At 42.7% G+C, this 27,359-nt stretch overlaps 1 protein-coding gene across 4 annotated transcripts in view; it reads left to right on the top strand.

Moving 5' to 3' along the window:
- The window catches only part of DIP2B (disco interacting protein 2 homolog B), a 433,878-nt gene that overhangs the window by 292,329 nt on the left and 114,190 nt on the right, over positions 1–27,359 (top strand). For 2 of the 4 annotated variants that reach the window (XM_029594984.1, XM_029594982.1), the window contains exons 6-14: positions 541–687; positions 1,113–1,232; positions 2,169–2,366; positions 2,754–2,845; positions 4,600–4,710; positions 15,734–15,857; positions 17,721–17,830; positions 23,160–23,262; positions 23,593–23,657. In XM_029594984.1, the coding sequence (XP_029450844.1) occupies positions 541–687; positions 1,113–1,232; positions 2,169–2,366; positions 2,754–2,845; positions 4,600–4,710; positions 15,734–15,857; positions 17,721–17,830; positions 23,160–23,262; positions 23,593–23,657 (1,070 nt within the window). The remainder of the gene's footprint in view (positions 1–540; positions 688–1,112; positions 1,233–2,168; positions 2,367–2,753; positions 2,846–4,599; positions 4,711–15,733; positions 15,858–17,720; positions 17,831–23,159; positions 23,263–23,592; positions 23,658–27,359) is intronic. The other 2 variants (XM_029594983.1, XM_029594985.1) reach the window with 2 other exon arrangements.

Raw genomic sequence — 27,359 nt, 5'->3', positions numbered from 1 at the left:
CAGTAATCATTCTGCAGCAACCCTTAGCTTGCAACTCCTCATATGTCATGGCTAATTTAGCTCTGCTTATTGACTGAGAAAACAAGTTTGGTTACTGTAAATAGGATTTTTCATAGACAGCAGGATGAATTAGTCATGCTTAAAACTTGCCCACGTCCCTGGAGAGTTGACTACGGAGTGCTTTACAATCGACTGAGGAACTCACGAGGCAGCGCCTGCATGGAAACTCCTGCACATGCTCAGTAGAGTAAAAGCTGTATGAGCTGAGAGAAGGGTCTGTTTGGTGCTTTCGGATGATGTCACACATATATGGCAGTTTCATCCTGCTGGCTACAGAAAACTCAGTTTATGGTAAACAAACTTGCTTTTCTTACTGACTCATTCTTTTTTGTCTGTGAATACAAATGAGATGATCACTCCTGATGCACCTACAAAAATAATTGTGCTAATGTGTTATGCAATGTGTGATCTCGTTTCTTATCCATCCCCTTCATTCCTAAATATGTGACTTTAACATAAGATTCTCTTTCTTGCGCTCAGAGAGTTATTCTGCTCCCCCTGATGTCACCACAACTACCTCCTCCTCTTCCTCTGTGCGTCCAGTCAATGTTGATCTACCACCCTCAGGGCTTGTGAAGGGGATGCATAAACAGACCAGGAGGTCCAGCCTGATGGACACTGCTGATGGTAAAGAATGTTTTATAAAATCTTAAAGCTGCATTAGTAAACATTCACAGTGGAGCAAACTGGATTTTTCTGCAGGTGGAATGTGTCAGATGATAACCCTCCAGATCAGGGAGGAAATGCAAAGATCCTAACATGATCCCTGAATTATGGGTGCAATTTATAACTGTAATTACAAATCACATTTTTTGTCCCCTTCAGTCATAAGGCCACCTTGTATAAATGGCAATATCTTAAAGCTGTTAGGAGAAAGATATGATAGGAAAATGGGGGAAATGGAAAAAAACAAAAAAAGAGGGAGAACATACATTTTGAAAGGAAATAAATGTTTCCTACCTTAAGAGGGTGAGATGATAACTTTGATTTGTCTTGTACAGTGCTATGTGTATGAACTGATACATTATGAAACTGTCCTCTCATTACCACAGGTGTTGCTGTCAGCAGCCGCGTTTCTACAAAGATCCAACAGCTGCTCAACACCCTGAAACGGCCCAAGCGACCCCCATTAAAGGAATTCTTTGTGGATGACTTTGAGGAGATTGTGGAAGGTATGATCTGTGAGACATGCCATACTGTGCATATAAAAATTCTCTGCACGGAATAATCTGCACCCTGTCTAAAGCAGGCTACAAAATTGTGTTTGCCAACTGCTTTTAAAGAGATTTTATATCCATGCCAGGTTATGCATTAGGGTTGCTGATTCTTAAACACTGGTCAGAAATCCATATTTGAATCCTAAACATGTATTCTTTCATAAAGCCGGTCCAGTAAACATACTCTCTGTTTGAATGTGGATAAAACCTGATTTCCAAGTATAATCTATGTTCAGCGTAGATACATTTTGAACCCTTGATATATATAATCCATGTTGAATGTAAAACCTTGGTGATAAATCTCAACTCAGATCGCCTGCTCTGCATCCCCACAGTGACTTATCCCAGCAGTTCAGGTGTCCTGGCGGGCAAAGGGTTGAAAGGGAAATCATTAAAGGTTAGAGGATGGGAAAGAATGAAAAAAAAAAAAGCATGGGGGTTAGTGGGCCTGGGGGCAACCTGTACGGAGCAGCATTTACTGCCGTGGGAAGCTTGCTGGGCAGACTGGATGATCTTTTTCTGCCGTGGTTACTATGTCTGCTCTCTCTCTCCTCTCCTCCCCTCCCCTCCCCCCAACCCAGGATCTCATCTTCTGTGAATTTATATACCTCTCTTGTTATACTTAATATTAATATTTTATTACTACCTCCCATAGTTATTCCCCCATGTTAACCATTTGTTAGATATCTTATACTATGCTACACTCCGTTCCATGTAATTGTTCTTTTCTTACTGCCCCATGTAAACCGAGGCGATGTGTAAACTGTTATCGGTATAAAAACGCCTTAAATAAATAAAGTTAAAACCTTGATCTCTTACAGTGCTTTAGCCGATTCACCGGTCTAGCCAGCACTGTGACTTAAACATGGATTATTAATTATGTTTCTCCAGTTCCTCGGCCGGATCCAAACCAGCCCAAGCCAGAGGGACGTCAAATGACTCCTGTGAAAGGAGAGCCCCTAGGAGTAGTTTGCAACTGGCCACCTTCTATCGAAACTGCGTTACAGCGCTGGGGGACAACCCAGGCGAAGTGTCCGTGCCTGACTGCCCTGGATGTTACAGGAAAGCCTATCTATACTCTGACGTATGGTAAGCTGCAACTTTTTCTGGCTTTGCCGTTAGAGTTGCAGAACAGTGGCGCATGGGCCTGTAAGGCTCACGGTTCACAGGTTCCTCCATACTGCCCAACCACTCTCTCGAGAATGAGTCTAGAAATTGGAGACCCTGCCCGGAGCAGAAAGTGAAGTAACTTGCCTCCTACACTGGCAAGAATGGACCTGATTTATGCGCTGTATTGCACACTCCTCTTTATTCCTTGGTCTCCTTTATCTTTGTAACAGTATTCTGTCTCTTCCATTTGCTTGGCATGAAAGGCTCTCGACTGTTAAGACCAGCAAGCAAATAAGACCAGCAAGCAAAAATCTGCCATGGTGATGATCAAGGTTCTAATTTTGGATTTTCCACTTTTTCTTTCAGGGAAGTTATGGACCAGAAGCCTCAGACTGGCTTACACGTTGCTTAACAAACTGGGAGCCAAAAATGAATCAGTGTTAAAAGCAGGAGACAGGGTAATGATCAAGAATGCAAGAGTTTTCATATCTCTTTGTTTTTCTAAAATGTTCTCCTCATTGGTAACATTTTCTGTTAAGGGAGATAAATTATATTTTAGTTGAATGTATTATGAATTTGTACAGAATGCTGGTCAGTGTATGTTCCTTTTGTGAGATCACTGTAGAGCTGAAATTCAAAGGCTAGTGATAATGTTTTGTGCATCTAGTACTTGGCAGCATGGCTGCTACTGTGAAGGATGACAGGGGCTGGCAACACCATAGGCTGGGGTTGTAATCATGGAGGGTGGGGTCTGCTGAAGTGCCCTGCATTTCCTAAGTTTCTTCACCAGCTCCTCTTCATGCTCAAGGCTCTTTATTTTCAGTTTGTGGTGGAATTTCTTCCTCCCCACACAATAATTTATCTTTCCCCCAACATTTACCAAAAATGGGAGAAAATTAGTGTGCGGACTCATAATTTTTCTAGATAAATATTGGGGTCTGGTGTGGCAAACAGATGTGTTCCTCATCCTTCCTTATGCTGGCAGGGACTGGGAAAACAAGGACTGGGGATTGTACCTGGGGTATGTGGGTGAATGACTTGGTAGCAGGAACTGAGAGGCATCTAGGCCCAGTCACAAATTCTGTGGAACCAAGGCAAAATTCTCCATGTTGACTGTTAGAAAATTAGGGTGAAAATAGGTAAAACAATAATAGCCTTTTTAAAAGTTTGAGGTGTTTTTTTTTGTTTTGTTTTTGTTAAATTCAATTCAAATTGAAAACGAAGGGCCCTTATTTGTGCTATTTTGATACTTTACCTGCATTAAGATATTACTAATGTAGGTTTCTAATAACTAATAGCATGGATGTACGTTGATGCTTGAATATTTTAAAGACATTTTGCATGGCCAGCCCCTGCTAGGGGTAATAGGGCTGTAAGAAACTTGAAATGCTTAGTGATTGGGCAGCTGCTCTGCTAGTCATCAGAAAACTGTGTAAGAAATGCCCTGATATATGCAAAGTGTGTGCATATCACATTCAGATTTTAGATTACTTGTGCAGGCATACCTTTTAACTGCTGGTGACTATTGTGTGCTGCCTTATTGATAGGTGTACCCAAATATTGATTACGAGCTGTACAGCTATTACAGAATGCTGCTGCTTGACTAGGGCTGGGCCCCAGAGGTCATGCAACCCCCAATGCTGATTAAACTGCACTGGTTACCTGTGGAGCAGAGAATTAGATTTAAAATTCTTGTACTTACTTTTAAAATTATTAAGGAAAATGGTCCATCATGTTTATCTTCACTTGTATTTAAATATTTGCCTGGATGGTCTGTGTGCTCCTAAGATGATTTGCTTTTAGTTGCACCCTCTCATAAGCTAGTTTGGTACGTGGAAACGTGAAGATGGGCTTTTTCCACGATTGGGCCTCAGTTATGGAATGCCCTTCCCAGGCAGTCTGCGATTGATGCAGGATGCAGAAGTCTTTCAAAAACAATTAAAAGCCTATTTATTCATAGAGGCATTTGCTGATGTTCAACAATGATTTTATTGTTTAATATTGCCTATCTTTTGAACTAATGTTTGTAAGACTGTTTTTTATGATGACATATGTTTTGGGTATACCACTTAGAACAATCCATTTGATATATGCGGTTTATAAGTACTTTTAATAAATAAATAAGCTTGCAGTGAGTCCTTAAAGAGCTACAGAGTATAGATAAATTGTGTGACATCCTGCCTAATAATAAACCTGCTTTGGTGATTTTTAGGTAGCACTGGTTTACCCTAACAGTGATCCAGTTATGTTCATGGTGGCGTTCTATGGCTGTCTCCTGGCAGAAGTGATCCCCGTGCCTATAGAGGTACCTCTTACTAGAAAGGTAACTTTGCAGGGATGGAGAGGGGGAGATTTATTCCCTGATGCTGGGTGGAAACCATCAACCTCTCTGTCCCTAGCTTCTTTTCTCTGTCATACTAACAAATCAGATGAATTTCAAACAAAATCTTAAATGAATTTCATTCAAAACCCCCAAAATACATTGTAATGGGAATTGTAAAAGAAAGAAAGTTGGGAAAAAGCAGTTGCTAGATACGCCTTGGGAGAATAGATTTAGGGAAGCGGTGTGAGGGCAACCTGCCACCCTGCAGAAGTGTTTTATGGAAATTGCTCCAGGGCTGATTCTGGTTCAAAGCTTACGCTTTCACTAACTGAATATAAACAGATCTGTCAGAGGTGGTCTGAAGCTGAAAGCGAGGTAGATCGCAGATTAAAAAATACCAACAAAAACAAAAAAACCCTTCTTTACTTTAGAAAGACTGGCTGCTATTTAATGCTATCATTTCCTTTACAGAAGTATGTTGGGGTAGAGATGCTTCCATTGTAAATCGGACTGGGTTGGCTGTGCTGTTTTCCCATACTCTGTGTCCAGGGTTCTTCACAATGGTGTTAGATTAATCTAAGAAACGATTCATCTTTTTATTGCAGTTCACATTAAGACAATACTCTGGGGAATCTCTGGTTTATATGAGAGACTGTGCTAGAGAGGTGAAACTTGGTAGGACCAGGGAGAAACACAGTACCATGACAGATAAGGACCATTAGGGTCTGCTCAATTTCTCCAGTTCATCTTCCACTTTACCTGCACTTCTTTGTAAGGAGGCTCCTCTGCGCTTATCCCAGGCTTTTTGTTTCTACCACCTCCATTGGGGGAGGCTGTTCCATTGCATCCATCACCCTTTCTGTGAAGAAATATTTTCTAATGCTGCTCCTCGTTCTACCCTACTGAAGCCTCATACTATGGCTTCTTATTCTAGAGTATTCTTTCCTCTGGAAAAGGCTTGTTGTTTGTGCAGTCTGAACCTTTGAGACTTTTGAATGTCTCTATCATATTCCACCTATTTCCCCTCACCTCGAAGGTATATATTTTTAGGTCCTTAAGTCTGATCTCGTATGATATTTTTTATATTGTCCCTGTACCATTTTGGTAGCCTGTCTCTGGACCACCTCCAGTCAGTCTATATTCTTTTGGTGGTATGACCTTCAGAATTGGCCACAACAGTTCAGGGGAGGGGTCTTATCAATGACCGGTGTAGAAGCACCTCCACTTTTCCTTCTGAGATGCGTGCAGAAGCCACTGGAGCCCATCTTACTGCTGCTCTGCCCTTTCTTTGCTGTCATAACTTGTTAAAAATTCTGGGCCAGCACTTCTGTCTGCTGTTCGCATGCATTGCAAGTGCCAGCGCACTGTGCTGGCACAAATGAGCATGAGCCTCGGCAGCGGGTTGCCAGTAGCAGGCATGTTTTATTTTTATTTTTTTGTTTGTTTCTCCATGGGCAGAGTGGGGATTGTGACCTCTTGGCAGCAGGATCTCTGAATGGGACCTACAGTCTTTGCCTGAGTTGGGACATGGGGGAATATCAGCAAGGCTGCAGTTACAGGTTGCTGAAACAGCTCATTAGGCAGCGTGCAGCAGGGTAAGTGAGCCAGGCTGCCAGTACTGCATTAGGGGAAGCAGTGTTGGGCCTGTAATGGGTCAATTTACAGTAGTGTGTGAACCCAGAAGCACTAGACAAGCGAAAAGAATCAGTTATTGAGGCATGGGTGGAGTGGGAGAGAACAAAATAATGCAGCGGTTGAGATCATCAGAGAGGAGCAGCAGCAGCCTCACTGGTATTGAGATGTAGGGTTGGATTCGTTTGGGGAGGTGGTAAGTAGGAGGCAGATGGGGTTGAGGGGATAAGAGGCAGGAAGCAGATGGTTGAGTTTGGGGGAGAGAGATAGGAGGCGTATGTTGGGGAAGAGAGGAATAGGTTGATGGCAAGTGTTGTAGAGGAGATGTGAATTGAGGTTTAATGTGGAAAAGGGGAACTAGGGGAAGGAGGTGAAAGGGGAATGGAAGAGACAAATTTGAAAGGTAGGAAAGTGAAGTGGAGGGGTAGATGAGAGTTGAAAAATATGAAAGAAGCTAGTGAAATGAGAAGAGATGGTAATAAAGAAAAGAGATGGGAACTGAGAAGAGAGAAAGGTGGAGCTTGGATCCCTGGTTGTGGGCTGGCAGTAGCAGTAATCGTTGGGAATATGTCCCCGCTCTGCCGCTCATGTGCTATAATTATGTGCCTAACAGTAAGACACACACCCCAGAAAAAGAGGGAACATCGATCACCACTTCCTTTTTTTTCCCCACCCCCCCCCCCCCCCCCCCCTCCTGGTTATACTCATCCCTGTGCACCCTAGCATACTCCTTGCTCTGCTCTCTGCCTTATCACATTGTCTCACTACTTGGGCAGTTCTCTCTCCTGGATATCTAATCATTAGATTACTAGCAAATAAATCTAAGGCAGCTGTATAAAATTGTTTCCTCGTTTATAGCTTTTATGAAAACTAAGCTGCAACAAGCGGTCACTTCCCCTTTCTTTCCTAGGATTCATTTGTTCAACATGACACTAGTTTTTAAATGGCTTTATATGGTTTAAATTTTACTATTGTGTTTGTTCAAGAGATCTGCTTGTTCAGGGTTAGCCATCTCCAATAAAGAGCCATAAGTGTGTGATATATATATTTGCTCACTATCAGGTCGATACTCTAAGGCCGCGGTAGAAAGAGTGCGGCAGTGCCTGGCGCACCCTCGTTCCCCGCACGCACAGTTCTCTTCACCTACCGCTCGATACTCTTTTCTAATTGCATGCAAATGCATGCCGCGTCTGCGAAGTGTTAGGGAAGCGTTAGGCCCGCGCAACCCATTTTACTGTATAGAGCGCCTATACAGTATCCTGGGTGCGCGGGCCTAACGCTTCACGGCCACGCTGGTATCTGTCATTTCAAATGTCATTTGAAATGACAGATACCAGGAAGTCAGGATTGCCGTCCCCTCTCCCCTCCTCCCGAAGCAAAAAAAAAAAAGTGAAAAAAAAGTTGCGAGAGAGAGAGGGGAGAGGACGGCAATCCTACGCTCGGCGACTTACTTTTGCAGCCCCCCTCCGGACATCGTGGCTTCCCCCTTGCCAGTTCCCCTTCCCCTCCTCCCAAAGCAGGGCGCGAAAAGCGCGAAGCGACTTACTTTTGCAGCCCCCTCCAGACATCGGACGACCTCTCCTGCTTCCAGCTGCTCGCGAAGATGGACGCCTGCACGGCCGCTGAAGACGTGACGTCACGACGTTTGGCGTCACGGCATGTGACGTCACGTCTTCAGCAGCCGTGCAGGCGTCCATCTTCGCGAGCAGCAGGAGAGGTCGTCCGATGTCCGGAAGGTGCTGCAAAAGGTGAGTCGCTTCGTCGTTTTACACTGCCAGTCCCTTCTTCCCTCTTCCCGAAGCAGGGCGCGAAAAGAAGCCTTGCTCCGGGAGGAGGGAAGAAGGGACTGGCAGTGTAAAGCGGCGAAGCGACTTACTTTTTGCAGCCCCTTCCGGACATTGGACGACCTCTCCTGCCTCCAGCTGCTCGCGAAGATGGATGCCTGCACATCGTGACGTCACGTCTTCAGCGGCCGTGCAGGCGTCCATCTTCGCGAGCAGCTGGAGGCAGGAGAGGTCATCCGATGTCCGGAAGGGGCTGCAAAAAGTAAGTCGCTTCGCCGCTTTACACTGCCAGTCCCTTCTTCCCTCCTCCCGGAGCAAGGCTGCTTTTCGCGCCCTGCTTCGGGAGGAGGGGAGGGGGAACTGGCACGGGGGAAGCCACGATGTCCGGAGGAGGGGGGCTGCAAAAGTAAGTCGCCGAGAGTAGGATTGCCGTCCTCTCCCCTCTCTCTCTCGCAACTTTTTTTTTTCGCTTTTTTTTTCTTCGGGAGGAGGTGGGAGGACTGGGGCTGCCCCGGAGGCCAGCATCCATGGACGCGGCCAGGGCAGGTGAGAGGGGGCTGGGGGAAAGCTTGCCGCCTACCCTTACCCCTGCCTCTAACGTAGGGGTAGGCGGTAAGTTAGCAGGTTAAACGCGGGGCAAAATGGCAGCGATAGTCGGGGCGCGCGTTACAGTATCGGAGGGGAATAGCTAATTCCTTCATTATACAGCTAATTCGTTCATTTACATATCATATACATGCTGCGTGCGGAAAGGGTTATGCGTCTGTTTTAAGAAGCGCTAAGGACGCGTGAAACTGGAGACTGTATCGCTGGATCGCCTTACGCGTCCGAATTGTGCGCTCCCAGCATGTTACAGAAGGGAAATCTTCAACCGCACGTTACAGTATCGACCTGTATGGAGGCAGTGCATGTAAATTTACCTCATGCCTTTTCATTATGGATATCCTGAAAATCAGACCTGTATGTGTCACTTGAGGACCCTAAGGTTGGGCTTATCTGATTTGGGCTCATATAATTTGTTTTGTATCTTATAACATCTTAGGGATTTCCTTTATGATACTTTTGAGTACAAAAAAAGTTTATTCAGTCTTCTGCATTTGCTAAGGCTGAACAGTTACCGACCCATTTGAAATATAGTGTTTTAGTTTTTTTTATTTTCTTAGGAAACTACAACAGTTTTTAATATTCAATGCAAATAACATAAGAAATAACAATAATAAAATAACCTGTCATTACATTTTGCCATATTTTTCCCCAACAAAATCTCCTTTAAATCTCCTTTAAAGCTTACTGATGTGCTGCTGGCCAAATGTTTTGTTGGAATTCCAGGTCTGATATCTAATATTCTTTTATGAGAGTTATAGTGTAAGGTGTTGAGGGGAGCATGTATTTCCCAACCATGAGCATACAAAGCTAAATTTACTGAATTGGATATATATCAAAAGTGTAAGTTTGTACTAGACCTGTATCCTACATTTATCCTCATGTAAAAACATAAGAACATGCCATACTGGGTCAAACCATGGGTCCATCAAGCCCAGCATCCTGTTTCCAACAGTGGCCAATCCAGGCCATAAGAACCTGGCAAGTACCCAAAAACTAAGTCTATTCCATGTTACCGTTGCTAGTAATAGCGGTGGTTATTATCTAAGTCAACTTAATTAATAGCAGGTAATGGACTTCTCCTCCAAGATCTTATCCAATCCTTTTTTAAACACAGCTATACTAACTGCACTAACCACATAGTTTCTCCGATTTGTACTTCAGTTTATATTATACATGCAAATAAAATTATAAATTTAGAAAAAAAAAAGTGTAAGATAACCATCGGAATTTTGGAGCACCAATTTTGGATGTGTCCTAAGAATCAAACATATTGAAAAAAGGCTGGAGATTTTTTGAGGAGGATTACAACCTAGAAGAGTAAGCTTTCCCAGAAAGGTTATCTTTGACTAGCCCTCCTCATTAGAAATAGAAAATACTAACTCTCTTTGGGGGTCATTTTCTATGCGGATCGCACGCGAAAAGTCCCTTATTGCGTGGCAATACCAAGATCGGGGTGGAGTTAGGGCTGCGTCAGCCCTGGAAGAGGAGGAGTCGGGGCGGCACCAGGGCTGACGCCGCAAAGACTTTGCCGACAGGGAAAGGTACGCACCTTTATCGCTGCCAGTTTTGCGCTGAATAACTACACCTTTTATGGTGTAGTTATTCAGCGCGACACCAGCAGTGATCACAGGACCGCCCCCTCGTTTCGCGCCCCCCGCCCCCATTACCGTCGAATTCACTATGCCCTGCGGCATTAGAAAATCCAGCCCTTTGTTAGGTAAGATTTTTTTGATTGGGGGGAAAAAGGGAATTTTGTTGGCCTGGAGGGAGAAGAAACCGCCTTCATATAGGCAATGGAGGAATATGCTGCACAGTTTAATGCAGCTAGAGTATGAGGCATTCAGAGAAACACCAGGTCAAAGAGAGTTTTCACAATTTGGGGAGCATTTATTCATAGACTTTCACCAAGGGCTACAAATGGTGAACTGTCCATAAGATGTAGTCAGAAGAATATATTAGTTAATGCTGCTGAGATTGTCTGTCTGAGGCCTTCATATAGTTGGGATGGGGGAAGGAGGGAGGATAAGGTAGTATTCTGGGTTTGTGTGGATATGAGCATTAACATAGGCTGCATTGGGGAGCCCTGGGGAGGTGGGACGAGCTGCCACTTACCAGATCATTGAACTTGGGCAGATTGAAGGAATGCTGTCGACTCCTCCCTGTTAATGTAGTCATCTTTGCGCCTGGTGCCCATAAATAACTGCAAGTATTATAGACCAGTGAGCCGGGAAAAATAGTGGAAACTATTCTCAAGATCAAAATTGTAGAGCACATAGAAAGACATGATTTAATGGGACACAGTCAACATGGATTTACCCAAGGGAAGTCTTGCCTAACAAATCTGCTTCATTTTTTTGAAGGGGTTAATAAACATGTGGATAAAGGTGAACCTGTAGATGTAGTATATTTGGATTTTCAGAAGGCGTTTGACAAAGTCCCTCATGAGAGGCTTCTATGAAAACTAAAAAGTCATGGGATAGGAGGCGATGTCCTTTCGTGGATTACAAACTGGTTAAAAGACAGGAAACAGAGAGTAGGATTAAATGGTCAATATTCTCAGTGGAAAAGGGTAAACAGTGGAGTACCTCAGGGATCTGTATTGGGACCGGTGCTTTTCAATATATATATATAAATGATCTGGAAAGGAATACGAGTGAGGTTATCAAATTTGCAGATGATACAAAATTATTCAGAGTAGTTAAATCACAGGCAGACTGTGATACATTACAGGAGGACCTTGCAAGACTGGAAGATTGGGCATCCAAATGGCAGATGAAATTTAATGTGGACAAGTGCAAGGTGTTGCACATAGGGAAAAATAACCCTTGCTGTAGTTACACGATGTTAGGTTCCATATTAGGAGCTACCACCCAGGAAAAAGATCTAGGCATCATAGTGGATAATACTTTAAAATCGTCGGCTCAGTGTGCTAGAGCAGTCAAAAAAGCAAATAGAATGTTAGGAATTATTAGGAAGGGAATGGTTAATAGAACAGAAAATGTCATAATGCCTCTGTATCACTCCATGGTGAGACCGCACCTTGAATACTGTGTACAATTCTGGTCGCCGCATCTCAAAAAAGATATAGTTGCGATGGAGAAGGTACAGAGAAGGGCAACCAAAATGATAAGGGGGATGGAACAGCTCCACTATGAGGAAAGGCTGAAGAGGTTAGGGCTGTTCAGCTTGGAGAAGAGACGGCTGAGGGGGGATATGATAGAGGTCTTTAAGATCATGAGAGGTCTTGAACGAGTAGATGTGACTCGGTTATTTACACTTTCGAATAATAGAAAGACTAGGGGGCATTCCATGAAGTTAGCAAGTAACACATTTAAGACTAATCGGAGAAAATTCTTTTTCACTCAACGCACAATAAAGCTCTGGAATTTGTTGCCAGAGGATGTGGTTAGTGCAGTTAGTGTAGCTGGGTTCAAAAAAGGTTTGGATAAGTTCTTGGAGCAGAAGTCCATTAATGGCTATTAATGAATTATACTTAGGGAATAGCCCCTGCTATTAATTGCATCAGTAGCATGGGATCTTCTTAGTGTTTGGGTAATTGCCAGGTTCTTGTGGCCTGGTTTTGGCCTCTGTTGGAAACAGGATGCTGGGCTTGATGGACCCTTGGTCTGTCCCAGCATGGCAATTTCTTATGTTCTTATGTTCTTATATGACGCGCCACCATAGACGCAAACTCAAGAAGTGATCATAAGGAGCATACCCCTTGTGGGCACCTTGGGGAGTCCCATGGGGATTCTGCGGATCTCTAAGGAGCATGTTATTGCTGTGGTTCTCTACCTCTTTAAGCAAGTGGTTTGTTCTTGGCACCCTTATGGGTAAGAAGGAAGGGCCAAAATATGCCATCTTTGGCAGCAATTGCAGTTCCCGCACTTGGGATGTTTTTGTATTCTTTGGTTACTCCATCTATCAGCCAAGTCGGGGGTACTCTTGGAGGTTTGCAGTGTGTGGACCCCTCGGAGTCCCCTCTGATGAGCAGTGTTATGTGTGTGTGTGTGTGTGTTAAGCCCCAAAGATTGGAATTCTCCTTCACAACCCTTCATAAATATTGCATCCTGTGTAGACTTGCATCGACTTCCCTAGATTTTGGTGAAACAGGGGCTGCGGCTGGGATTAGTTCAGGAGAGACATTGGATGTTAGATTTTCCTTGGAATTGGTAGAGGAAGGGATATTGTCTCATCCTAATTCTATTGGAGGGTCTAAGACCTCTTAGACTGATACAAAGTTGTTTTTTTCCTCACCTCTCCCAGCCTCTGTATTATCTCCAGTGGTCTTTTCTGTCCCTCAGAGAAATGCTAATATTTCCTTTCAGAATATTTCATTAGAAGATTTGGCTTCCTCATTACAGCAGTTTGAGGGTATTCTTGAGGGTTGTGTGGCCAAACTTTGTAAATTTTCTTTTGATGCTTCTTCACAGATTGGGCATCATAAATCTTTATTGGATAATAATACCTGCCAATTGAATTCCCTCTCTAATCAGGTTTCAGATGTTTTATCTTTTCAAAATGTGTTGGTTAAGCATAATTCATCTTTTCGTGTAAGGGCTAAAATGTTTGAAAAATCTATTAGTTATAGAAATTTATGTTTTGTTAATTTCCCCAGAAGTAGATTTGTCAGTCTATGAGATGGTTAAAAATATTTTTCTGAGATTTTGAATATATTATCATAGAATATGCCTCCCGTGCATAAAGTATATTATATTTTCAACATAGGCTGTATTGATAACGCAGTGGGAGGAAAATTAATGCTTTATGTTTGAGACTATGTATGGTTACTTGTAACGCATAAGGTATACTGAACTGTTGGTTTATGTGTGTGGAAAATTTTCTATAAAAAGTATAAATATAAGATTACTAAGGCATCTTTAATTACATTGCCTCTCAGGTATTAAGTTATAGCCTTGCACCCTCATCTCTATGAAGTAATCATTTCTCTCTGCACGGCTTATTATCTGCTTCCTCCTCAAGATATTTCCAAAAAACGTTTTGTACTGTAGACCAAATATTTTATGGTGCCTGAGAGCATTTGGTCCTTTCTGCTCGGTTCTGTCTTCTGAGCCTGTTCTCGGCTTCTGTGATCTCAGTGGCATGCATTTTCTCCTGAAAGTTGCCTTGTGCCTTTGCAGGACTACTTTCCTCCATCCCGGTTCCTGAATGACATCCGTCCCTTCTGTATTACCTTCCTGTCTATACAGTTTTTCTGCCACTTCTAAACAGTGGATAAATTTCTGTGAGGTGGTGATTTTGTTTGAATATCAAGGTGAAAAGGTAGCCTCACTTGTATCCTATGTCCATCTCTCAGAGCAGTTTTGTCAAGGGCTGGAAACCCCCTGCATCTTGATAATATATAAAATGATGATTTCAAATATCTATGCCTTCTGTTCTCTGAATTGCGTATTCTCAGCATTGCGAGCCTTGTCACACAATTTCTGATTTTGTGGTAGTGTGTTTGCTTATCTGTTTTCTTGCATAAGTAGAAATGAAGGCCAACAAATGAGCTGTAGACAGTGTTTTACTGGAGTACTTTAATATATTTCAGGCCGATTCAATAAAGTCCGCGGGAGAGCGGGCGAACGCATGCTCTCCCGGCGTGCGCACAGGCCACTTGCCTGTGCGCGCGATTATTTAAATTAGGTCTGGCGGTAGAAACGGGCAAAAGGAGCGGCAGCTGTCAGTGGAGTGGGTTTGACAGCCGATGCTCAATTTTGCCGGCGTCCGGTTTTCGACCCTCCAGCCGACTTCAAACTTTTTTTTTCTTTTTTTTCTTTTTTCTTTTTACTTTTTTTACCCTTCGGGACCTCCGACTTAATATCGCCATGATATTAAGTCGGAGGGTGCACAGAAAAGCAGTTTTTACAGCTTTTCTGTGCACTTTCCCGATGCCTGAAGAAATTAGCGCCGACCTTTGGGTCGGCGCTAATTTCTGAAAGTAAAATGTGCAGCTTGGCTGCACATTTTACTTTCTGAATCGCACGTGAATACCTAATAGGGCCTTCAACATGCATTTGCATGTTAAGGGCGCTATTAGGTTCGGCGGGTTGGACGTGCATTTTCCGCCCCTTACTGAATAAGGGGTAAGGGAAAACGCGCGTCCAATGGCAGGTTAACAGTGCGCGCCGTCGGAGCGCACTGTACTGTATCGGCCTGTTTGTGATTAACTTTCCAGACCTTTTGCTCACCCTTATCACCTCTGTTTTTTGACCTGATGAGTGGGGATGTGGCTCTTGAGAGCTAATCACAACCTTAAAGTATCTCCTACAGCTTCTTTGCCACCCTTTATTTTTGTGGTTATAGCTGTGAAAACAGGTCACATTACTCTTAACTGCTGCCACCTTGCACTTCTGGCAGAAGACTCATGTATAGGCTCTTTGCTAGTAAAGTTGTTTTGTCTGTTTTACATGTCTTTGCAATCTCCCACATGTTGTAACATTATTTTTCCTCTAATAATTTTCATTATCCATGAGTTTTTAAATCTGTCTTGAAAAAAATCAGCCCTGGTGCCTTTTTTGCTACCAGTTGTTTGTTTCATTCTGGACCTCTCTGCTCTCTACTTCCCTTCACTCTTTTTCAAGCTGGATAATGCTGGCGAGATATCTAAGCATATTCAGTTTTATTTCCTGCATAATCTCTAGTACATCCAACTTCATTACCGGGCCATCATGCTCTAGCACTGCTGTTCTAGTTGCTCTCTTGGCCACCGTTGCCTGCATGATATCCCTGTGCCAGAGCCAATCTCATAAATGTTTCTAATGCCACCACACACAGTTTTTCTTTCTCTCCATTTCCTTTGCTTTGTGTCCACCTCAAGTTCAGTGGTAACCAAATCAGATTTTCAGTGTTTTGTTTTGTTTTTTTTATTGCTTTTGGAAATCAAATTAAGTTTTAGTGATGCAAGTGAAAGGTGGTTTTCTTCTAAATGGTTATTTTGGGCCAGCGGCTTTCTATTGCTCTCATAAATGATATCTTTTTTTTTTCTTTTGTACCAGGATGCTGGAGGCCAGCAGATTGGTTTCTTGCTGGGAAGCTGTGGCATTACTCTAGCCCTCACAAGCGAAGTGTGTCTGAAAGGATTACCAAAAACCCAGAATGGGGAAATTGTGCAATTTAAAGGTTGGCGATATGACTTTCTTTACCTGACTCCCACTTGTCTGCTCTGCAGAATACTTTCATTAGTTGACTTAGGGGGTCATTTATCAAAGTGCTATATGGCGTTTTCGCATGCGAAAAATGCCTTTAACGCGTGCGAAAGCACCATAACGCATGGTGCGATGCAAATGAGAAAAAGGGGAGGATATTGGGGCGGGAGTTTTGGCCAAGTGGGCTGGGCTCACAGTTTTGCAAAGCCATATCACACGGCTTTAACGCAAATTTTAACTACACCTTTTTCATTTGCGTAAAGCCATGCAATAGGGTTTTATCGCGCGTTGTGATGTTTTAAGCTCCTGGAGAGCCAGCCTAGCTATCTCCTACATCCACGGGGGAGGGGGAGAGAGAGAGGTCATCAAATCTTCACAAGAGAGCACTGTTCTGTTCGTACGTCTCACTTTGAATGTCAAAGTGGCTCCTAACCCCTACACTAATACCTAAACCTCGCCTCGAGTTACTAGGTGGGCCTCCCATAGAGATATAAATACCTATCTAGTGTGAGGACATTATGGCTAGTCTCGCTCGCGCTCTCTCTCAGGAGTGCCCTGATAGCCAGGCTGGCTCTTCAGGAGCTTAAAACTACTAAACATGTCCTACCCCCCCCCCCCCCCCCCCCAGTGTTTGTATGTAGGAAATACAACAATAATTCTGGCACTTATCGCAAAGTGTGAAAAAGTAATCGCAATTTGTGCTAAGATGGTACTTCGCATAGGTATTAGTGCAAATTGCGATAAACTGCCTATTACCATAAAACGCACCCCTTTTCCTATCGCATGCGATATTTAGTGCATTTTGATAAATCCAGGCCATAGCTTGGAATCCAGAGTGGCTAGCGAAATCAGTATGCTGCACCAAAGTGTCCTTGAGGAATAAATCTCGCAACTCATTCACTCTATCTTGAGCTGTCTATGCACATGTGTGTGTGTGTGTGTATAAAGTCACAACAAAAATTATATATATATATATATATATATATATACACATAACTTTTTATGACTTTAAAATGAGACCTATAAACCTACCAGAATTAGGGATACCAACTCTTCCTGTATAAAGAGAATATCTGAATAATTTGGGGCTAGGCAGCACTTTGCATTCTAAATCACCAATAACAAAGTACAGGGGAGAATGATGCTTGCTGAAGGCAGAGGGTAAATGTAGGATTTGGAACTCTTGTCTCTTTATTCATAGTTCTTTGCTCTCACTGTTAAGTTACATTACCTGCTTTTTCTGTGGGTATCAAAAGTTAAACAGAACATTACTTGACACCACTGCCCTATCCTACCTCCTGTCATGAAAGGAACAGCACTTCACACTTAGTTTAGTTTATTCAGTTTGATAAGTAGCCTTTCTTTACAGTTAATCAAAGTTTTATGCAGTTGAAATAAACAAATAGAAGCAAAACATAAATTTAACAAATAAATAGTCAAAAGTTCTAAAACAAATTAAAGCAGTGAAAATAAAATAGCTATGATCATACTTGGAACATTAAAGGCAGTAAAAAATCCAAAGGTAACAATATTATAACTAAAAACACTCAAAAGTATTAGATCTCATACATGCCGGTGAAGGGCAATTTAAAAAAAAATACTAAAGAAGTAAAAATGATGCAAAGGAAACCAGATTATAACAAAAATATTCAAATGTATTGAAACTAATACATGCTGGAGAAGAGCAATGAAAACAGGTTATGGGTTATACTTAAGAACAATGAACTATAAAATCATCAGGGAAGCAAATAAAATTAAAACAAAAACTCTTAGACTCTCTCTTGCTGTCGCTTGGCGTTGTGTGCCCCATTAATATTGTCTTTCACTTTTGTGATAGGCTGGCCCAAGCTCAAATGGGTTGTGACAGACTCGCGGTATCTTTCTAAGTCACCAAAAGATTGGCAGCCCCACATCTCTGCGGCAGGCACAGAACCAGCATACATTGAGGTAAGCCACAAGTCATGGCCATTTCTCTGCAGTAGGCTTGAGATGAGGGCTTCCTTCATTTTATTGACTTCAAGGTTCTTATTCATTTGTTTAAAGGAAGTGTCACACAGACCACATATGGTCAATTGTTTGAAATTTGACTTGATCTTTTCTGTTGTGCAACAGTGAATTCCTCTTCATCCAGCCAGACCAATCGGCAAATGGAGGAATAGATTAACAGGCTTGCCAATGTCACCTTAATTAGGCTCCCATGCTGCTCAGCCTGTCAGAATTCTCATATCTCCAGCAGATGGTAGGAGAGCATGTTCTGTGCTCTAAGATGAAGCTTAGACTGTTTGAAACGGATTGGATTGGCAGGGCAGCTCCTGTGGTGAAAGCATTGTGCTTCCTCCCCCCAGTTGAACATGGCCTTAGACCAGGGGGCTTCCAAGGGGTTTGGCTTGAGCTCCACATTTCATTCTGTTGCCCTGTTTCCTCCCCCCCCACACACACAACTTCCCTCTGTTCTCTAATTGGCCCTTCTTCCCTCCCCACCCCCCCAAAAAAGGCAGGCAAGAAACCAGAGTTGGTTTCAGAATCTCCCTCTGCCTTGTTAATTTTCATCAAGTTAAAAAGAAAGAAAGCAAGATTTGTGCATGGGACTGTGTTTCCTATCCGGAGGCTCAGTGTTCAGCAGTGCTTCAGACAGTGTTGCAGTGAGTTAAAAAAAAAAAAGCAAGCTTCTCTTTTTCACATCTCAGAAGTTTGGTTTTTTTATGAGGTGAAGGGAGTGTCGTATATACTCGTCTATAGATCGACCTCATGTATAAGTTGATGGGCGATTTTGAGACCAAAATCCATTGGCCCATTTCTAAGTCGAAGTTTAAAATGAGCGATCAGGAAAATAAGAATTTTTTAAAAATCCCGCCCCAGCCGTTCAAATGTCATTAAATATAAAGCCTCCCAACTCCCCCAAAACTCACCCAAGGTCCCTGGTGGTCCATTGGGGGGCATTTTAATTACTGGCAGCTGACGACCTGGTTGGGGGGCTTTATATTTAATTACATTTGAAGGGTTGGGGTGAGATTTCTGTTTTGTTTTTTTTTTTTGCTTTTTTTTAATTTTGACAAAATAAAAATAACTCAGATCTGAGGGTAGATCGAAATGGTCCACCCCCAATCTGAAAACAAAACGAGCACAAACATAAAAAACTGTGCACAACTATAATATGCATGTATAAGTCGAGCCAGCTTTTTTGTGCTTTTTTCTGGCATAAATTTCTTGATTTATACACGAGTATATACGGTATGTCCTCTCCAGCTGAGCATGAAAGAAAACCCAACTTCTATACACATGCAACATAGAGGCTTGGTGGGAGGAAGTCCATTGAGTCACAACTGTGACGAGAAAGAGAAGAGTTTAAGGAGCAGAAAGTGATATCTGCTTTGGAAGGGGACTGTTCTGGTGGGGTTGGTAGTGCAGTCGATTCTCGCCAGCGGTCGGTCTGCCTCAGCCAGTCTCTTGGCAATTTTGTATGCGTGGCAAGAGGTTTGAACTAGGCCCCTCCACCTGGGGGTTCCGCGGGACAGGAGCTTACGGCCTGTTCCTCTGGGGCTGCATTAGCTGCTAGTTTTAATTGGCAGTTTACACTCCATGATGTCCATCTCCTTTGCAGCCTGTCAACATTTCCTTGTACCTTTAAAGATGTCTGCAACAGGCGTCTTTTGGGCAGAGTATAGCCTCAGTTCCTTACCCTGGAATTTTGCTTTACCAGGGGAGCAATCCTGAGATTTCAGGTGTTAAGCGGATGAGAAGGTAGGACCGAAAAAAAAATATCCTCGAAGTTGGTGTTTCTCCCTGGACCTAAGTGGCTTAAAGTAGAGTTTCAGGACATGAAGTGCTCCCCTGAATGGGAAGATAGCTCTGTTGTGGTTGGACGATTTCATGAAGAGCTGTTTTCCTTAATTTCTCTTCCTTGCGGATACAAAACATTTCTGAGGGAACAATGGAAGACTATTCCATTTTGATTAGTATTTGAAAGCGAGCAAGGGTTTTCCATTGCTTGGGTCAGTCGAATATTTTGGTGGTTTTGGAATGAAATTCTCCTGAAGTCAGCTTTAAAGAGATTTGCTCACAGAAAAAAAAAAAGACTTTTTCCATTTATCTCCCAAGAAGTGGAAAAGTTAAGCTTTCCTGAGGTGGATGCACTGGCTTGTTTGGTGATGAGAATCATGATTGCTGTAGAGGGTAGTGCAACACTCCTAAGATACACAGGATGGAAAAGAATAGAGGCAGTTCTCAAGCAGGCCTTTGAGACAGCTAGTGTGTCTCTCAGCTGGCAACATGTAGCTGTTGTGACTAAAACTGGTTTGCATTTGTCTCATCATATACAGGAGGCTTTGCAGGAAAACATTTCAGCCCTGGAGAAGGCAGTACAACTGGAAATAGGAGCAGCCTTTGGACAAATGCATCTTTGATTAGTTCATACCTTGGCTAGAAGCATGGTTTATTGTAGTATAGCAGCCAGACCTTTGTGTAGCTGTGGTGTTGGGTCTCTGGATTCAACTTCTACAAGTAAGTCTTGAAGCTTCCCTTCAAGGGCAGGCTTCTATTCGGTGAGGACCTAGTGAACAGTGTCAGAGCCTTTGGAGCATCTAAAGTTTCCAGGCTACTAGAGGATGAACGCGCAAGAATCATCCATTAATTACTTCTAGAAGCCTTCAGAATGTCAAGATCTGGGTCATATAGTAGATTTCAGTCCTTTTGAAGTTTCAAGAGAGAGGGACATGTCCAGAGTTCAGGAATTACAGGACTTCCCAAGGCTCCCAGTGAAGGAATAAGTAACCAGTCTCTAATCAAAGGATAAGTGGTCAGTTATCAGAATTTCTCCAGATATAGGCCCAGATTATGACAGACTATTGGGTCTTATAGGTCATTCAGAGTGGCTGCGCCTTAGAGTTTGCTTGTCTGAACTTGACCAATTTTGTGATATCTCCTTATATTTTCTGTCTGATGCAAAAGGCATTTCAGGTTATGCTCAGTCATCTGGTAGACATTAGAGCAGCAGTTTCACTGCCTCTGGTGCAATGAGATCAATGTCTGTATTCCATATAGTAAGTGGTTTAAAAAAAACAAAAAACCTTTCAACCTATTTTGGATCGGACACAAGTCAAAGTTTTGAGGGTTCCTCACTTCAGAATGTAAGTCTCTTTTATCAGTTATGGAGACTTATAGATCTATTGTAGAGCCAGAGACTAAATTCCTGTCTCTTACCCTAGCACGCCACTGATTCAAGACCAGTTCAAGCTCTTTTAACAGTGAAACAAGACAATTTTTTTTTTTTTTTTAGCATCCATGGGTTTGACAGAAGTATATCAGCGTATTCCTTTCTGAGAGGGCCTTCAGAAGTTGTTTTGTTTCTCAGTACTGGTTTCAGGTCCTCCATTTTGGTTGACTACTGCCCTCAGAACTTTCTTAAATAAAAAAGTTCTCCTGGTTCAACCTTATCTGGATGATTGGTTATTCAGATCAAAGTCAGCCCAATAAGTTAGCTACCAATAAGGTTTAATTGATCTGGGGTCTCATTTTGACACTAATTGGGGTTGAGTGTTGTTGACTGTACAAAGGACTCAAGAGGCTGCAAGCCTTGAGATACACCAAGAAATCCTTCATATGGCATTATCTTCAGGTGTTGAAGACAATGGTGACAGCCTTGGACCTGGTTCAGAGGGGGAGGACCCTTGCAGAGAGCCCTGCTTCCAATGAGATACTTGGTCACAAAAATGTGATCCCAGATCAGGCAGGAGCAGGGTTTGTTGGTGACTTATTTCCATTAATTGGAGAAGAGAGTAGATCTGAAACCGCCTCCATGGTAGTGACAATAATTACCAACCTCATAGGTTGGGGAGTGCATTGCCAAGGTCTCTTTTTTTTTTTTTTTTTCCCCCAGGAAACTTGGTCAGCAGTAGAGACCAGGTAACAAATCTGTTTGGTAACCAGAGCAGTTTGGTTGGCATTGTTCTATTTGGCTCTGGTTCTTCGAAATCGAGCAGTCTGGTTTTGGTCAGACAAATGCCATGGTAGTGATGTATGTGATTCATCAAGGAGATGCCAAGAGCTCTCATGTGTTAGCGTACATGATAATCACATGTAACCTGGAAGGAGAAATACATGAGAATACTATTGGCATCTCACATACCTGGGGTAGAGAAGGTTCAAACGGACTGTCTCAGCCACATCATTCTGGACTCTGAACAGTGGGAACTGACGGAAAGGACCTTTCTTCGCATTGTGGTGCAATGAGGGGATCTGGTGTTGGACGTAATGGCGTCCCACAGGAATGCAAATGTAAAAGGATACTACAGCAGAAAAAGAGAGAGAGTATCATCCAAGCTAGATGCCTTAATTCAGTCCTAGCCAGAGCAGCAGCTATTTTGTATTTCTTTCCTGGCCTTAGACAGTCTCCTGCTGAAGATCTCCGGGCTTCAAAGGTCGGTACTCTAGTAGCGCCTGATTGATCAAGGTGGCCTTGTGCAGTTCTGTTCTAGCTGTTCTCTCTCTTTACCTGTATTGAGGTAGGGTCTACTGAAGTAGGGTCTGGTGTTTCACAGGGATCCAGTTCAATTTTGTGTTGCAGCCTGGCTCTTGAGAGGTCTTGTTTTAGGAGAGAGAGAGAGGATATTCTTTAGAGATGATGGATACCCTGTTGCTTTCTTGGAAAAGGTCCTACATCCCTGGAATATATCGGGGGTTTGGCGCATTTTTGAAGATCAGTGCAATGCTGAGCAGGTTTTATTCCTAGAGGGGATTTGATATCTTCCATTTGGCAGTTCTTTGCAAGGAGGTTGGATAAAGGTCTAGCTTTCAATTTCATGAAATTGCAAATTGTGACAATTGTGCGTTTTGAGGTTTCATTCAGGGTACATCTTTAGCCTCTCATCCTGAGTTTTCTCATTCCCTATGAGGTGTGAAACACGTAGACCATCAGTAAAGGAACTGTTCTCTTGGAATTTGAATGTGGGTGGGTACTGCTTTAAGAACATAAGATGTTGCCATACTGGGTCAGACTGAGGGTCCATCAAACCCAGCATCCTGTTTCCAACAGTGGCCAATCCAGGATACAAATACCTGGCAAATACCCAAACAGGAAATAAATCCCATGCTTCTAATGCCAGTAATGATTGGTGGTTATTCCCTTGGAAAATCTCCTGGTTTGGGGATGGGAGAAGTTTGTTTTTAGTAAGTTGTTCTTAGCAAGAAGTCTTGTCCTGTACACACAGATCCAAAAGTCACAGTTGAGAAGATCATACTGCATCAGAAATTTATTAACACTCCTCTTCCTGTCTCCTAGTACAAAACGAGTAAAGAAGGCAGTGTGATGGGAGTAACAGTATCCCGGATCGCAATGCTGTCACACGCTCAAGCACTCTCTCAAGCTTGCAATTATACTGAAGGTGAGTCTGCAGAAAGCAGCATGAATGCTCAGTGCATTTTACAATCTGTACGTACATAAACATTGTGCTTTGGTTGCCATGGTCTTAATGACTGCATATGTGACATAATCAGGGTTGTCTTTAGTGCAGTGTTCATTTAGTATAGACAGTTTTTGACTATATAAATTCATGTATCATCAGTGACTGTAATTGCTTTGAAATGCATGTACACGCCTTAGTGTTTGCACTTGCATTATATGTATCAACAAGATGAGTGCACTGGAAAATTGTCATCAGAGTTGAAGTGCTGCTTTGCCTATGGTAACTTGATGATGACATTTTCTCCTGCAGGTGAGACGATAGTGAACGTGCTGGATTTCAAGAGAGATGCAGGATTGTGGCATGGGATACTGACGGTAAGCAAAACTGGCCTTTGGCAAAGTCCTTGACAAACTATTTCTTCTTCACCTGGTCAGACCAGTCCAGATCAGTGGGTTATGCATGCCAACCAGCAGATGGAGACAGAGATCAACAAGTTCACTGATGATGCTCCTTATATGTATCTGCGCTGACACCAGCCTGCCGTATTCTCTGTCTCCAGCAGATGGTTGGACAAGCCTCCTTGGACAAGCCTCCTTGTCCAACCTGTGGTCTGAACAGCAAAACCTGAGGTGAAAGGTCTGTCCTCCCTCCCTCCGTTGAGAGGGGTTGTTGCTGATTTGAAAGAGAAAATTCTGCAGAGGTGAAAGCCCTCTTTGCCTTCCTTCAGGTGTGCATATGGGACCAAGAGGGATTTCCAGAGGAAGAGTTGTTAGTTGTCCTACCCTTCCCCCTCCCTACCTGGACATCCCCTAGTCCCTCCCTTCCTCAGTCCTTGGAATTTTCTGTATGCTGCTGCTTCTCCTTAAAAATTTAAGCCTCTTTCTGTTGGAGCAATAAAGTTTAAAAACAAAACATGGAAGTGTTCTGGCTGTTCAGCGGCAGGAAGACCACAGCAGCTGAGTCATGGGACTGATCAGTGTTTCAGCTTTTTGGGAGACCAAAGCCTCTTGCAGTTTCCTGTCTGTGAGGTCATTCTAGCCACTTCCACAGGCTCCTGTCTCATGCTGCATGATAAGTAAACAAAGCTACTGGGAATAGAAAGGAGGAATCGGTGGCAATGGACTGGAGCATCAGGAAGGAAAAACTGAGGGTTAAAGAAGATGTAAAAGAACAGAAATGGAAGAAACGGGAAGGAGAGGGAAGAAAGAGTAGATGAGAGGGAATCAGAAATGGGGTAGTGAGAGTGGAGAGAAGAGAGAATGGAAACTGATGATGGAGGGAATCTAGGCTAGAGGGGAAGGTTAAGATTGGAAGGAAGGATGTGGGAAATGGGAGACAGGAGGGTGGAGAGGAAGAGATGAGAAAAGATGGAGTTGACTGTAGGGGAAGGGAAGACTAGAAGAGAAAGAATCAGATAAGAGAAAAAGCATTTTTGGGAGGTTAAAGGATGGGGTAAGCAAGGCGAGAGAAGAAGGGAAAGTAAAAGAAAATGAATGAAAATCAGGGAGAAACATGAAAAACTTGTTCTAAAAAGATAAACTCTTACTTAAAGAATAGATCTTTTAAAGTAAAATTTCATAATAAAGAATCTCAACCATATCCCATCAAGAATTACAAGATCAGCAGGTACAGGGATGCTACCCATTCCTTCTCCTAAAATGCTCATTTAAATAATGTCAGGGAAAGGGGTGTTTCCATTGCAGGGCCCTGGCTGTGGAACTCTCTACCCCAGGAACTAAGGATGGAATCTGACATTAAAATATTTAAAAAGGGTATTAAAACATGGCTATTCAATCAAGCCTTTCAAGAGCTTTAACCTAAGAATTATATTCCCCTTTAATATAAACATTTAGTTAATTATATTATCTCTGCTCTTACTGTTCTGCTGCTTTATTTAAATTTTGTTTAATTATTTTACTATTTTATTTGTTTTATTAGTTTATTTTGAAACTTTGTATTTACTTCTCCATTTAATTTTGGAAATGCAAATATTTTTAAATGAGTATTTAACTACTGTAAACCGATGTGATGTTCTCATGAAACTTCATATACAAAAATTAAATAATAAACATTTAAAACATGATTTTTAAATTTCTAAAACTGGTGAGAAAAAAGTCAAGATGGAGTAGGGGAGATAAAGGTAGAGGGATGGGTAGGTAGTGGGATAAAGGGAGGTTAAAACTGACTAAAATTGATTCAAGGCATGGTACATAAAAGAAGTCATTATGTACTCTGCAGTGTTGATGGTTTAAAATTTAATAAAAATATTTGAATTTAATTTTAAAAATGGTATCTGGCTTGTGACTTAGTAGCAAATGCTGTGTACTGCCATACGGAGAATCTAGGTTCAATTCCCATGTCAGGTCTTCTATTTCCCAGGTCAGCTAGGGCTGGAAATGCCAGAGGGGAAATAATTTTCTGCCATTGCCTAGTGGCAATGCCTAGTGGCCAGATTTAGAGCCAGTGTTAACTGAGTTGCAGAGGGAGCCGTAGTCTGTCATTGCAGTGGCTTGGCTGGACTGAGAAGGGGATATAAACATAGGGGAAAACTCAGGTAGTTGCAAATGAAAGCTCATATCTGTAGCTTTGTTCCATTTAAGCTGGAATCAGGAGGAAACTGCTGGACCAAAAATTGCTTTTGTCTGAAGACACAGTGGATCACAGTTTCAGAGGTGGGAGACATCACCGCCATTTGACACCAATGGAAGGTTTCCACGCCTATGTAGGAATTTCTTGAAAAGAGCTCAGAGTATGCACAGGAGTGTCTGCCAGACAGGCTCTGAGAGGAAAGCTTCACCTTCTCCTCAGAGCCAATCATCCCCTAGGCTTCAAAAGTTGGGCCTTTGGCTCCAAAAAGCAGTTAACACAAGGATCAGCTTCAGCTCAGAAGTCACCTCACCAGTCATCAAGGTCCCCCTACAGGTCAGAGGAGAACTCCATAAAGGAATACTTGCCTGATTTCCCCTTGGGCCCTCTACTCCATAGACAAGGACTAGGTTCCCTCTTTGACTATCTTTTCTTTATAGATTTTATACAGGTTATGGCTAAGTCTGTAGCATTTGACTTGCATGTTGAAGGAGGCCTTAGAGCCACCCTTTTTGGTCTCCTGAAGTACCTGGATGCCACCAAGGAATTGATAGCCATACCCATCCACCCTCTCTATAAGGCTGTATATAGAAGAACGTGGAAACTTCATACTCTGTATTCCTTTTCAGAAAGCAGACACTAAGAGGCATCCCCATATAGTTGAGGGATTTGACAATCCTTGATTGCCACACCAATCTGCATTGGTTGAATCTGCTTTAAAACGTTCTAAGAAGTCTAAGATACACACTTCTGTACCTCCTGGGTGTGAGTGTCAAACTTGAACTGTTTTGGGAGAAGGTATTTTCCAATTGCTATGCTCCAAGCCTGTATGGCATCCTACCAGCCCTAGATGGTTCAACATTTGTATATTATTCTGGAAAGGAGACAGGATTTCAATGAATACCTACCTCAAAAGGATCAGAGTGAATTCTATTCACTAATTGTTCATTATGAGGAGTGTGTTTGCATCTTATCCATTTGTTTATGAGATGGCCTGAAGAGCTTCTGCTATGGCTGTAGATGAGTATAGAATTTTATGGCTGGGTGTATCTGGCCTCCAAGAGAATGTGCAGGAGAGGCTCACCATGTGCCATGTACTGGAAGGAATCTGTTTAGAGATGATGTCAAGGAGGTGTGGATCTACTGAAAGCCCACACAATGCTTCAGACCTTCTCTAATACCAAGTGTGCACCACTGTCCTCCAGGAGGTACTGAAGTAGGAATCAAAGAACCAGTTTTTCCCTATGCATACCCAGATCAGTCCAGACGGTGGGTTGTCTCCCTTCCAGCAGATGGAGTCAGAGAAAAACTTGAAGGGTGCTCTCTTATAGCCTGGAGCGCCCTCTGCGTCCCTTTAGTATTTCTCTGACTCCAGCAGATGAAGGTTGCAGAACATGCGGTTCCCCATTTCAGCTACAGTGGATAGAAATTTAGATTTCTCTCTCTCATTCCTTCTTAAATTCTTTCACTGTCTGGATGGATCAAGGTTA

This window comes from Rhinatrema bivittatum, chromosome 3 (genome assembly GCF_901001135.1).
Source record: "Rhinatrema bivittatum chromosome 3, aRhiBiv1.1, whole genome shotgun sequence".
NCBI lineage: Eukaryota > Metazoa > Chordata > Amphibia > Gymnophiona > Rhinatrematidae > Rhinatrema > Rhinatrema bivittatum.
Note: the sequence above shows the minus strand (reverse complement) of the source record. Positions and strands in the feature narration are given on the sequence as shown.